The sequence below is a fragment of the Podarcis vaucheri genome (assembly GCF_965113315.1).
Source record: "Podarcis vaucheri genome assembly, chromosome: 4".
Taxonomy (NCBI): domain Eukaryota; kingdom Metazoa; phylum Chordata; class Lepidosauria; order Squamata; family Lacertidae; genus Podarcis; species Podarcis vaucheri.
In genome coordinates, this window is record NC_138762.1 from 49,666,477 (window position 1) to 49,679,574 (window position 13,098).

The 13,098-nt window shown below is 42.5% G+C and overlaps 1 protein-coding gene across 3 annotated transcripts in view; it reads left to right on the forward strand.

Annotated features, from left to right (window-relative positions):
• Window positions 1-1,076: 1,076 nt before the first annotated feature.
• USP25 (ubiquitin specific peptidase 25) overlaps window positions 1,077-13,098 on the forward strand; it is a 57,475-nt gene continuing 45,453 nt past the window's right edge. For 2 of the 3 annotated variants that reach the window (XM_082220722.1, XM_082220724.1), the window contains exon 1: window positions 1,078-1,404. In XM_082220722.1, coding sequence (XP_082076848.1) covers window positions 1,360-1,404 — 45 coding nt within the window. In that variant the 5' untranslated portion in view covers window positions 1,078-1,359. Of the gene's footprint in view, window positions 1,405-13,098 lie in introns of all 3 variants that reach the window. The other variant, XM_082220723.1, reaches the window with a different exon arrangement.

Sequence of the window (13,098 nt, forward strand, 5' to 3'; positions counted from 1 at the left end):
GTGACAAGATAACCTTTGGTTATGGGGCAGCACAGAAATATTAATTAAAAAAAAATCAGTTGACGTGAGTAATACGTGTTTATTGATTACATTAGGTGTGCCCTGAGCATAACTTCACTGAATATCATGCATAGTTTCTTTTTATCCTGCTTTTTGGTCCAAAGTGATGCACAGTACAATGTATTAAAAATGATTAAACCCATCAAACCTTAAAGCCAAACCACTGATCAAAAATCAGCAGTGTAATAGCAGCAAAAACCACAGTATGAGGAGGCATACTGTGTCACAAGAGACACTACAGAAAACCATAGCTTTGACTGACTGTCAAAAAGAAAACAGGAAGTGACACAAATGTACCTCCCATGGAGATGAATTCAAGAGCCTGGGTGCCAATGTGGAGAAGGCCCTGCCCCACCTATTCATAATTAATTAATCTCAGAAACAGGATACGAAGCAGAAGCCCTCTCAGGAGGAAGGTGGAATCATATGGAAGCACCTAATCCTTCTAGTACCCAAACCGTTTAGAGCTTTCTGGTATTAGCAAAGTTCCCAAACCTTTCCCAGTCCCAGGGGCTACTGCATCTCCACAACTTCCTGGAGTGTCTTCACCTGGCTAGAAGCATTATTCCCGCATTGTTTCTTGCTAGCCTGGAGGACAGAAAGGGGCGCGGGGGTCCGCAGCAGCCAACCGGCCCCACCAAGGTAAAACTTGCAGGGATGACTCGGCCTGCTTTAGCCGCTCGCCCCGCCTGCCGCCGGTATGCGCTCTTCCCCGACCCTTGTTCCGAAAGGAAGGCCGCCGTGGAGCTGAAAGGGATCCCCAGAGGCTTTGCAAGCTGGACGGCCGCCGCAGGATAAGGGCGGGAAGAGGAGAAGTTCCCTTCCTCACTTGCCCCCTCGCAGCTCGGGCTGCAGCCCTGCGCGCCCGCGCTTAGCCGGGACAAACTCGGCCAGACTTGCTTCCGAGTAGGGAGCGCGCAGGGCTGCGCCGCCGAGGAGGGAGGCGCGGCGGGGAAGGGGAGGAGCCCAAGCACATTCCTGGGCTGGGCATGTTTGGTTGAGGCGGCGGCGCGTACACTCCTAGCAAGCGGCAGGCGCACCGCCGGGCCTGAGCGCGCCCCGCTCCTTTCCACTTGCCTGGGCAGGCGCGTCGCGTCACGGCTGCGTGGATCGCGAGCCGCGGCCTCCCCACGCCGCGCTCCTCTCCCTCGTCTCCCTCCTGCTCCTCCGGCGGCCCGTCCACTCCGGCCCGGCCTTGCCGTTGCTCCCTCCCCACCCTCGGCTAGCGCCGTCTCCTGCTGCTGCTGCTGCTGCACCTCCTCAGGCCGGCGGGGAGGGAAGCCGGAGTCGGGCAGGGCCATGACCGTGGAGCAGAATGTGCTGCAGCAGAGCAACGCGCAGAAGGTGAGGGGCGACCTGGCCCGCGGGGTGGGGGAGAGCTGCTACCCTGTGCTCAGGCCCAGGCAGGAAGCCCTTGGGCAGGCTGCTGGGCTACGCGAGGGCCTGGCTTTTGGGAGCCGAGGCGGGTCGGCGCCTTCCCTCCCGGGTTCCCTCCGTGACCTTTGCGTCTAGCGAGGGAGAGGCGAGAGCCGGTTGGGCGGCTCCTCCCGGCCTGGGGAAGGGGATCGTGGGGGGGGGGGGTGTCCGCTGAGCTCCTGGAAGCGGCACTGCCTTTCTGTCAGTATTACTTCTCCACCCCGTCCGCGCTTTGAGTTCCTGGAAGCGTGTTCCTTCTCTCGCATTTGCCCTGCTTCCCCCTCCTTACCTTGCCAGAGAAGTGCCCACGGGGGTTGGTATATTAGGGGGACGGAGGAGGAGCCCGGCGTTTCGATCCGCAACTCGCCCTTCCTTCCCTGCCACTTTATTTTTAAATAGAGGGATTGACGTTTTCATCCTCCCCCGATTCTGTCGCCCTGAGACGCATCTCGGTTTTGATCATGTCAGCTCTTCTAACCGGTTCTGTGATACAGTACTCAGGTGTAGGAAGCAGGCGGGTTTCCTGCTTTAACTATGTTTCATGCACTTAATGTAAAGCTTTGAAATGAGTCTGTAAATGTGTATCCCGTGTGGAGTGGTGAAGAATGCTACTGCTTCTGTTTTTGCCCTGAGCCAGGAAATCTGGTTGTTAGCGAAAAGTATAGTGTGGCTGGTAGTGTGAATGCTTTACTTGAATTTTGTAGATTATATCGAAGGTGTTTTGTTAACTATTAGTAACAGTGGCCTATGTTAGTAGCTTCTGAGTTGTATTTACCGTATGTTTCTTTTGAGGTTATGTATTTCCTCTGGGGATTTGGCTTGCTATGTCATGGGATATAGGACCCAAATGATCTAATTCTGGAGAAAGTTCATGGTACTTTGTCCCAAGGAAAGTTGTCCTTTCTATAACACTTTGAACCTTTCTATATAAATAAAGAGTAAGACTGGTATCCTTGAATTTATGTGAAGTACATAATCTGTTGGAATGTGCAAATAATCCTACTCCAAAGAAGGCTGCTATACATGGCCTTCATCTGCTCTTTTTTACTTCCATTTTGTCTTTCCAAAATTCTTGTGTGGTAGGTTAACTGAGAGATACTGCCTGATCCAAGGTTATCCAATGAGCTTCAAGGCTTAGCAAAGATTTGAAACCCTGGTCTAAGCCTAATATTCTCTCAGATAATTTGAAACCATTCATTCACATTTTTGAACAAGTGTTTTTTATAGACTTGTTTCAAGCACAGATGCCTATAACTTAAATAGGTAAAAAACAGATAAATGACCCCTGGACAGTTAAGTCCCATCAAAGGCGACTATGGGGTTGCTGTGCTCATCTCACTTTTAGGCCGAGGGAGCCAACGTTTGTCCACAGTCAGCTTTCCAAGTCATGCGGCCAGCATGACTAGACTGCTTCTGGTGCAAGAAGCCAGAGCACACGGAAACACTGTTTATGTTCCTGCCGCAGTATCTTGCACTGGTATGTTTTCGAATTGCTAGGTTGGCAGAAGTTGGGACAGAGCAATGGGGGTTCACCCCGTCGCACGGATTTGAACTGCCGACCTTCTGATCAGCAAGCCAAGGAGGCTCAGTGGTTTAGACCACAGTGTCACCCACGTCCCTATAAGTTAAATATGGTCATTTTTTAATATAGTATGTTTATAACTTATCAATTTGAGAGGTGTGTGGCCACTAAAAATTTGTACTTTTTGTTTTTGACTCATGTGAAATGAAGAGGGACATTCCAAATGCATAGCCATAAAGGCTTGCAAAGATGCTATACACTCTTCTACAGTTCTATTGAACAAGTATGTGTTAAAAAAGTAACTACTCACTTCTGTTTCCACATTTACCTCTTTCCACTTGCCTGCTCATTTCTTTTGCATTTTGCATCCTTTTATATCTGCTTCTAACTCCTTCAAAAATGTCTCATAAAATACAAGATTTAAAGTAAGCAGTACCTGTGTGTTCTTAACATGCTTTCATAACAGTAGAAATCTACTCCTTGAGTAACTTCAACAGGGTACTTGTGTGCTGTTGATACTCTGTACTTCAGTGAGGATTTGACAACTGCTTTTCATCTTTGCGCTGTTTGCATTCATGCTAAAACCAAAGTCATTAGTAGTTGTATCCCAGATGTACTGAATAGAAAGTGTGACGGGTGTTTCGGTTTAAACATACATCCTACCCAGCTTTGTAAATAAGCCCACAAAAGTTACTAGTCTTACTAGCTTTCTAAGAGACTAGTAATCTGCATTTCCGTATTGACCATGGGTAGGCAAACTAAGGCCCGGGGGCCAGATAAGGCCCAGTCGCCTTCTAAATCTGGCCTGTGGACAGTCCGGGAATCAGTGTGTTTTTACATGAGTAGAATGTGTCCTTTTTAAAAAAATGCATCTCTGGGTTATTTGTGGAGCATAGGAATTCTTTCATTTTTTCCCCTCCAAAATATAGTCCGGCCCCCCACAAGGTCTGAGGGTCAGTGGACTGGCCCCCTGCTGAAAAAGTTTGCTGACCCCTGGTATTGACCATTTAAGAGGCAAAGTGCCCTCCTTTGCTAGAAGGAAAAAATGCCACCTGTGAAGTAGATTGGTGGAAGAGGAATAGAGCATTTCAGTGCTGGTTGTGAAGGAAGAGACTTTTCTCGTTAATTCAGGAGGCATGGAAACAAAGTGGGCTGGTAGAAATGGGATTAATGAAAGCTGCAATCCAAAATGTCTGGAAGGCGCTTGTTTGACAAAGGCTGATCTGGGACATTAGAATTTTTCCTGATGCAAACTGAATTTTCCAGTGCAAAGTACGCTATGCAAATTAATGTGCTTGTGGATGCAAATCAGTTCAAGAATTTGGCTGAACCCCTGTCACTGGCCAATTCAAAGTCCAAAGGACCAGAAGCTGTTGGCTTATAACCGTTTGTACAGGGATGTTTGAAACAGCTGGGTTCATTTAACAACAAATAACTGCTTGGTACCCCATAGTGGTGTTTCTCTTTGGTTCCAAACGGCTCCAATGAGTTCTCTAAAGAGTCTGTAATTTTGGGAAGGGCTGTAGCTCAGTGGAAGAGCATCTGATTGAAACCTCAGCATATCTAGGTAGGGCAGGTTCAAGAGAGAACTCCATCAGTGTAGACAATTTTGAGCTAGATAGACCAATAATCCAGCTCAATATAACTCAGTTTCATATGTGAAAATAATATTTGTGCTTGTGTTGCTGAATGAACCTTTAAATATGCCTCTTGGGATAGATGGATAAATAACCTGTGTGTGTTGAAATAAGAAAGATAAATTGAAATGATCTAAATTAATATTGGGTAAGCAGGATATGTTCTGTATTCTTGTGTTTATTCTGAGAGTAAAAGTTCCTATTACTAGAACAAAGCAGAGCTCTGCAATTTCCAATTATAGTTTCTCATGTTAGTTTTGCCTGTTTTTAAGTGTCTGCCTTTAGTGTGAGAATATAAACATATAGTGCTTGGGAACCATGCCCTTCCGGCTTGACTAATTCTTTCCCATAGTGAACTCCCACAAAAGAATGTTGTCAGATATGTATTACTACTAGTAGCTGTCAGTATATCTTTTCCTAAATAAAAATACTTGGTGCCTGCAGTTTACATTAAATAGTAGATTATTAGATGATGGGTGTTGTTACCATGACAGTGACAATTTAAAAGGATAGGCCTTTCCTATGTCTATAACACAAGCATAAACAAAAGCATCTCACTAATATAGTTGTCCCCATGGGATTTGCAGTTCCTATGCAACAATTTTGTATTGAATGCTGATGCAAATAGTAAGTTTTGTCCCAGCTATTCAAGCTGAAAACCCCTTAGCATATCACTAGTTCCTGAAGAGTTTCTGTACTACAGATTTGAAGAAGCAGCTTTGTTCTGTAAGTCTGTAGCACAGAAATTCTTCAGGACTTGATGATATGCAATTCTAGCCATTTCTAGTCAGAAGCATGCCTTATTGAAGCCAGGATTCAATAGAACTGCAGACCAAGTGATCTTCTAATTCTATAATTGGGGCAAAACATAGAAAAATGCTGTGTGCGTACGGAACTTAGCATGCAAAACATTCCATATAAAGTTTTCCCATAGGAAAACTGCAAATCCCCTGGGGATGAGCTGTTTTTGTTCCAACTGGTCATGATATGGTGAAAGCTTTGAACATTAGGCTTATGTTTTTTCTTTCCCTATACATGTGTTTTGTGGTAGCACCTAGAAACATACGGAGGAGTATCTTCTTGCTGGTACTTTGGCCCGTTAAAATGTATGGAGACTCTTAATTGTGTGTAACACTGGTGGAAGTAGAACTAAGTAGCATAAACAGCTAGAGCGAAATACTACATTAGTGGTAGGATATTGGTGTAAAATAGCTTGTTATTTGATATGTTTAGGGTTTTAAAATGTCACTTTCTGCACTCAACTATGGTCAAGGGTATTATAAAAATGTATGAAATGTTATCTCCCTGGTTTTTGCTCCATAGGTCACTTAAGGACAGTTTGCACTTCATTCTTACCAGAAATCACACATGCAGGATGCCCTGTTGAGGAATGTATGGATTGCTAGGTTTGGCTCTTGTACACAAGAAATTCCACTGGCTGCACTTGAGTTCCATGTGAGCAGCTGGCTTCAGGTGCTGGAGGTAGAGAAGTCTTCTCTTTTCCAGACTTCCAGACTCTTTCCTTGCTACAGCAAAGGCAGTTGTCACTGAAAACACATTTTCAACAGATCTATATGTTAGGTGCATCTATTTTGTGTATGTTTCATTTTTTCATTCATAGAGATATTTACACCTAATTGGTACTTAAGAACTATGACACACTTCTTTAATGTATACTTAGTGGCTTTAATTATTGCTATAATTACTGGTCTTTTTAAGTACATGTCCTGGTATACACAGCTGGTAGAATATTGTTGAACCAGTAAAATGTTTTGACATATGAAGGATTTAAAAATTGTATTATATAAAGTACCAAACAATTGTCATTTTTGAAACTTCATTTTTTGTTATATCTGAATTGATTTTGTATCATAACACAATGATTTTCCTTATAGTTGCCATCTCTTCTTTTTGATTGCAAGTACCAAGAGGTGAATAAAACACAATCTGTGGCCAGTTAAGAACATACAAGCAGCAGTCAGAAGAAGCATGATTAAAATGTGCTAAATATATTTTCTAATAGCTCAGTTGGTAGAGCATGAGACTCTTAACCTCAGGGCTGTGGGTTTGAGCCCCACGTTAGGCAAAAAGATTCATGCATTACAGAGGTTTGGACTGGATGACCCTCTTGGTTCTTTTGACTCTACAATCCTATGATTCTAAGTCCTGCATAAAGTGATAATTTGGTAAAATCTATAGTGAACTAGTATATTTGTATAATGGAAGTAGGCTGCTGTAATTATGTACTAACAATCTTTATACTAAATTCATTCAGAATTAGGGATAAATTATTGAAATTCTCCAAAGAGAGGTGAGCATACATTCTATGTTTCTTTGAACAGTAGTTGAAAGAACTGAAGGGACTTTGCTCTGCTTGTAAAATCTGTTGCTTTGGCTCCTTTAAGCTTTTTTTTTTTTTTGGTAGCTCATTGATTGCAGAGAAGAGGGCATGCCTAATGGGAGCCCTTCCCTACAATATCCTGCCTTAACTCCAGCTTCCTTCACATCTTCAGCATTTTACTAAGCCTTGAGTCTCAAAGGGCATTCCAATTTTGCCACCCTTTTCAAGCTGTGTGTGTGTGTAGTGCATTTTAGCAGGTTTGTGAACTAGGACGGCTGTGAACAAGGGCCCTTCTTGGTGCCAGTAGTGCATTTGTTTTTGTGTTACTGTGAAGCAGGGAAACCACCACAGTCTAAATCTAGTATACACAGTTCATGAAAGCTAAATACACTCATGCATATAATTTAATTGTTCTCTAGCAGAGATTGCATTTTAGATTCTGGTATCATTGAGCAAGAGGCATTACAAACCTGTGAGATGTTTGTTTTTCAATGATTTTTTTCTGTTTGCTTGGAGAAGAGATGCTCATGAATAATGACAATTTTTGGAAACTTATCCTGAGGGGCAAGAGAAGTGTGGAGATGCAATGCTTCTTGCTCCAGAAGTGGGGTTTTAAAATATCTGCTGGTTCTTCAATCTCAGTGGAGAAAACATTGAACTTACAATGTAAGTTTAATGTACTAACTATAAAATATATTTATTCTGGAGTCCAACAGAGCAGAGTGCAATAGTCAGAAATGAAATGTTTTGGCTTCATTCAAGTATGAATTTCAAAATTATTTCCCCTTTGACAGTATACAGTGGTACCTCGGTTTACATACGCTTCAGGTTACATATGCTTCAGGTTACAGACTCTGCTAACCCAGAAATATTACCTCAGGTTAAGAACTTTGCTTCAGGATGAGAACAGAAATCATGCTCCGGTGGCGCAGCAGCAGCAGGAAGCCCCATTAGCTAAAGTGGTGCTTCAGGTTAAGAACAGTTTGAGGTTAAGAACAGACCTCCAGAATGAATTAGGTTCTTAACCCGAGGTACCACTGTACTGGGAACCCCAGTATACTTGGGTTTGGTTTCTCCTCTTTCAGCATCTCTTTTGTAGTCTCACAGTCCCTGCCAGCATTCTGCACATGGTTGTGTTATATTAGTGGAAGAAGCCCAGGACAGCCAGGGCAAAAGCTTTTGCCTTAGATGTTGCAGCTTTCCATCATTTCTTTAACCACATAGTTCTGTAAGCAAATTATTTATGGCTCAGTCTCTCTTTAATGTTTAAATAAACTAACTTGGGATAAAATAAATTTTTGGCATTTCTGAACTTGAAAGTCATTCAGTTCTGCTCTTTCCCCCTCTAAACCTGTGGAACCTCTGGAGCTACACAAGCCATATTCTGCCAGCTTGTTTCTGTGCTTTTAGAGAGGTCACAGAGGTAGAACCACAGATCTTCTGTCTTGCCTGTACAACAAAATATGATTCACTAGGATGTCATCATCATCATGGTCACTTCCTCTAGTAACAAACCAAAGTGGTGAGTGCTGAGCCAAAACTGTGACACTGAGAAACAACAGGGAAATAATTATATGTTCAGGGGAACCGTAAGATTTGCAGTTGTACACACATTTAAAAAGGAGGCGGCACAGAACAGGCCAGTGGGTATTGGACATGAGTTTAGTGGCCTCAAAGAGTCATGCATTATTGTCAGGTGGAAAAGAAATGTGGGGTAGGGAGTAAGGTACACTGCTTCCATCCATTACAGTTTAATAGCGTTCTGGAAGGGGGAGCAGGGCTGGCTGGCTGGAACCTACTCCTGTTTGGAAGTGAGGAAGATATATAATAACATTTGCAGTTTCCACTTATTCCTTCTAATAGTGAGATTGAGTGGTGAAGACCCCTTCCCCGCCATCTCCCACCCTGAGCAGGCTGCTGATACGCTGACATTTTGTTGCCTACTTATAACCTGTACCCAAATATTACTGACTGAATGCAAACAAAAGCAAAGACACTTGCCCTCCCTTTTACAAAATATTTGGCAGCAGTAATTTTTCTCTTTCTCACCTGATATCTTCCCAGCTTTCTCTTAAAAGTAAGTTTGATGTTTGATTAGGAATCTTTTTCCACTGTTGGGCCTTGACATACTTTCTTTTACCTAATTGTACTAGGGGATCATCAGGCTCCCCCTGCAAAGTATGCTTGTAATTTGTCTCGCATTAGTCACATTTGTGTTTAGGAAAGACTCATAGGAGTCTTATCTTTCTAGAATGGACAGTTTTCACTAGTTGTATGGAGGAGGAGGAGGTAGTGTGGCAGTCCATTTGATAGTCTTCACTGTTTCTTTTAAACCTTCCTGATGTGAAACTGTTACTAATTGCGATTGTGATCTTTGTAAACAGATCTGTAGTAGGGAACTATCTTTGATCACCATCTAATTTCACAGTATCTGCATGAATGTGTCTTTTTTATAGAGGTCTTTTATTTGTACATGACAATATTTATAAACTTGAAAAAGTTTATTTGCTGTTTTCTACATTATTGCTACTTTTGCTGGAGAATAAAGGTAAAGGGACCCTTGACCGTTAGGCCCAGTCGCGGACGACTCTGCCAAAGATATGTACCACCAGCTGTACATTTTTTTTTGGTACAAGTTGTGATATATATTGGCTTTATAACTGTGCTCTTACCTTTCAGTTGAATTTATTTTTCATAGAAACATAGAATTGTAGAGTTGGAAGGGACCAAAGGTAATCTGTCCAACCCCTGCAGTGCAGGAAGCCCAACTGAAGAATCCCAGATGGCCATCCAACCTCTGTTTAGAAATGTCCATTGAAGGAGAGTCTACCAACTTCCAAGGTAGTCTGTTCCACAGTTCTTACTGTCAGAAAGTTCTTCCTAGTATTTAGGTGGAAACGTATTTTACTGGCGGAATGCTGGCTTAGATTTTCCTACCTTGCAAACACGTGCTGAATTATGAAACACAGAATATTTAAGTGTACTCAGAGCAAGAATAAAATGTTCTTTACCTTCTTAAATTAAAAAAATTGCTTTCTGAGATTTAGAAAACTGTACCTTATACAGTGGTACCTCAGGTTAAGAAATTAATTCGTTCCAGAGGTCTGTTCTTAACCTGAAACTGTTCTTAATCTGAAGCACCACTTTAGCTAATGGGGCCCCCCGCTGCTGCTGCGCCGCCGGAGCACGAGTTCTGTTCTCATCCTGAAGCAAAGTTCTTAACCTGAGGTACTATTTCTGGGTTAGCGGAATCTGTAACCTGAAGCGTATGTAACCTGAAGTGTATGTAACCCGAGGTACCATTGTATAAATGAATGGTATGTCACCAGATCCCAGAGAAGTGGCTTACTAATTTTCTTACTGTCACAAAAATTGTGTAGTCTTTTGGATTAGCTATGAGTTGAAAATCCCTGATCACCCTCTTTGGTGATCACTCATAGCCAAGTAAGATTGTCTTCCATGAACACTGTCTTAACAGTGAGTCGTAAGTGACTGCGGAGGCCAGTTCAGGATCCACATGTCCTTCCACAGTGGAGACATAGGTTTCTGGGCAGGAGTTGATCATGGTGAGGATTTGCCAAACGTACCTTCCTCTTAGTATGTTTATCCCTTTCGTTCTGAGTCCGAGCGTCTTCAAATCCCATGTTCCTTGATGTTATCTGGGATTCAAAAGCAGGGAATCAAAAGCAGGCACAAAAGGAAAAATCCCGCTTAATAGGTACTTGAAGGGCTTGAGTGTTCATTTTGTGCCTTGGTTTCCTTTCTTGAAGCCTGCATTGAGGTATACTCTTGAAAACCTTTGTGGAACGTGATCTGTGACAGATCAGTGATCTGTCCAGCAGTCTTTGACACTTGTCATAGCTCTGGTAAAGAACACATCATGGGCTTGGACAATTACATAATCTAAGAGATGCCAGTGGTTCTGATGCACAGACTGAGGGTGCCTCCATGATGTTTTAAATTAATATTTTTGTTGAAAGAGTGTGTTGGTAATAACAAGGTTGTGCACTGCACATATAGTCAGAAGTAAGATTTCGTTCTGCTTGCTGTTGCCAATTTCTTCTTTCTCAATACTCCCAGGCCACAGATTAAAATCACCCAGTAGATTAATTTTACCTTCCTCATGTGTCTCTGATAGGATGGCATCCAGCTTTTCAGGATGACCGGTTTGGATCCTAAATAGGACTGCTCAGTCACGGATACAGCTGCAGTGCTACTAGCTGCCTCATTCCTTGAGTCAGAATGACTGAATCTGTATCCACCACCCATGTGCCGGTCCATGACTAGGGGCTTCTAGATTTCATGGAACTGCCCCCGTTACCATTTGTCGATTGTCATGGGACTTTTTTGGGTTTGGGTTTAGGATGAGTTTTTGGAAGATGCCTGTTGGTTTTATGCATGTAGATCACTGCACAGTCTTCACATTAAGGCTCTATTCTGATGGCACGAGTATCATGATGACCAGTAGATTCTTATCATGGAGAGGGGTTCACCAGTAAATTTGCTGAATGAATTTAGGTAGGCTACCAGCACTCAGTCTCAGCCCCACTGTTTGGCCGAGGGCACAGAGAATGTCTCTGAAGCACTTTAAGCCAGGAAAAATACTATTTAAACCCTAAAGATTATGATATACTCCGAACATTATTTTAAAGTGTTGATAACAATGAGAATGATTTAGGCCTAATTCACAATGTCATGCTAATAAGCCATCTTTTAAAACAAACTATGGTTTAATGTGAATAAGTAGTGTGCTGGTGCCTGCTGCTCAAATGTTCCTGTGCTGTTCCTCCACTTCTACCGCTGTCGTACCACAAGTAAAATAAGCCAAGTCTAGCTTGTTCCATTGTCCAAACCTAGCAGGGTAAGTGGCGCTGGTGGTGGTGTGACATTTTAAATCGGTTTGGTGAATACACGGTTTAAAAAATCATGTTTAATTTAATTTTTTTAGCAGATGCCTACTATTTGTTCTTCCACTCTCCATAATAAATAAACCATAGTAATTTTACTGTAATGGAAAAGTTGTGTCAGCATCCCACACAGCCTTGGTGTAGTACATATTGTAGATTTTCAAGATATATTTCATTATCTATTCTGCATAGTCTAAAATAGCCCTGCAGTGTTGGTGAGCGAAGTGAAATAAAATGTGGATGGGTCTCTCTCTCTCTCTCTCTCTCTCTCTCTCTCTCTCTCTCTCTCACACACACACACACACACACACACACACACATGGCTTGCTCTTTATCTCAGAGTTGTGCATTTCTTTGTTGTTAGTTGTAAAGGGTTAGTCACACAGCTCCAGAAAAACATTCTTACTAAAAGTGTTTTAAAAATAAATTCATCTCTAAATCCGCAAATATTTTGGAATCTGGGGAATCAAAGATCAGTTGAGCACAGGTCTTGAATTAAATCACCCTGCTTTGTATATTAAAACATTAGGTTTGTTAATAGAAATATTACATTTGTAAGCAGTTTAAAATCTGCAGCCCACCCTGAACTGGTCTCTTGCTTTCAATAAATTAATTTTGATTAATGTAGGGTTAGTATTCTGTATCATTGTGTTGGGTCGTTATATGCTGAGAAGGGATTGCCTCCCCATCTGCACACTTCCTGCATTTCGGTGTGTACTTTGACGTGATCAGGTTGTGAGGTTACCCTTGCCTGTTTACATGTGTAAAGAACAAGAAAAGGAGAACAAATGACAAGATGCTTCCTTTTTTCTTTTGTATTTGTTTACACGTGTGGAACTCACCAGAAGCATGGGATTACAAATGCACAACATGTAAATGATAGTCTTGCCTTCCAGTATGGTGAGCCGCTAGAGACATATCTACAGGTAGAGAGCCAGCATGGTTAGAGTGTTGGACAAGGACCTGGGAGACAACAGTCAGACATGAAGCTTACTGGGTGACTTGGGCCAAGCTCTGCCTCTTGGCCTAACCTACCTCACAGGCCTGTTGTGAGGATAACATTTTGGAGGGGAGAACCATGTATACCACCGTGAGCTCTTTGGAGGAAAAGTGGAATATAAATGTAACAAATAATTGAAAAAACAGGTCCATAGATTTAAAGGCTGTCCTAGCAGCCACATATTTCATTACTCTGTATTTCACTACTGTTTTGGG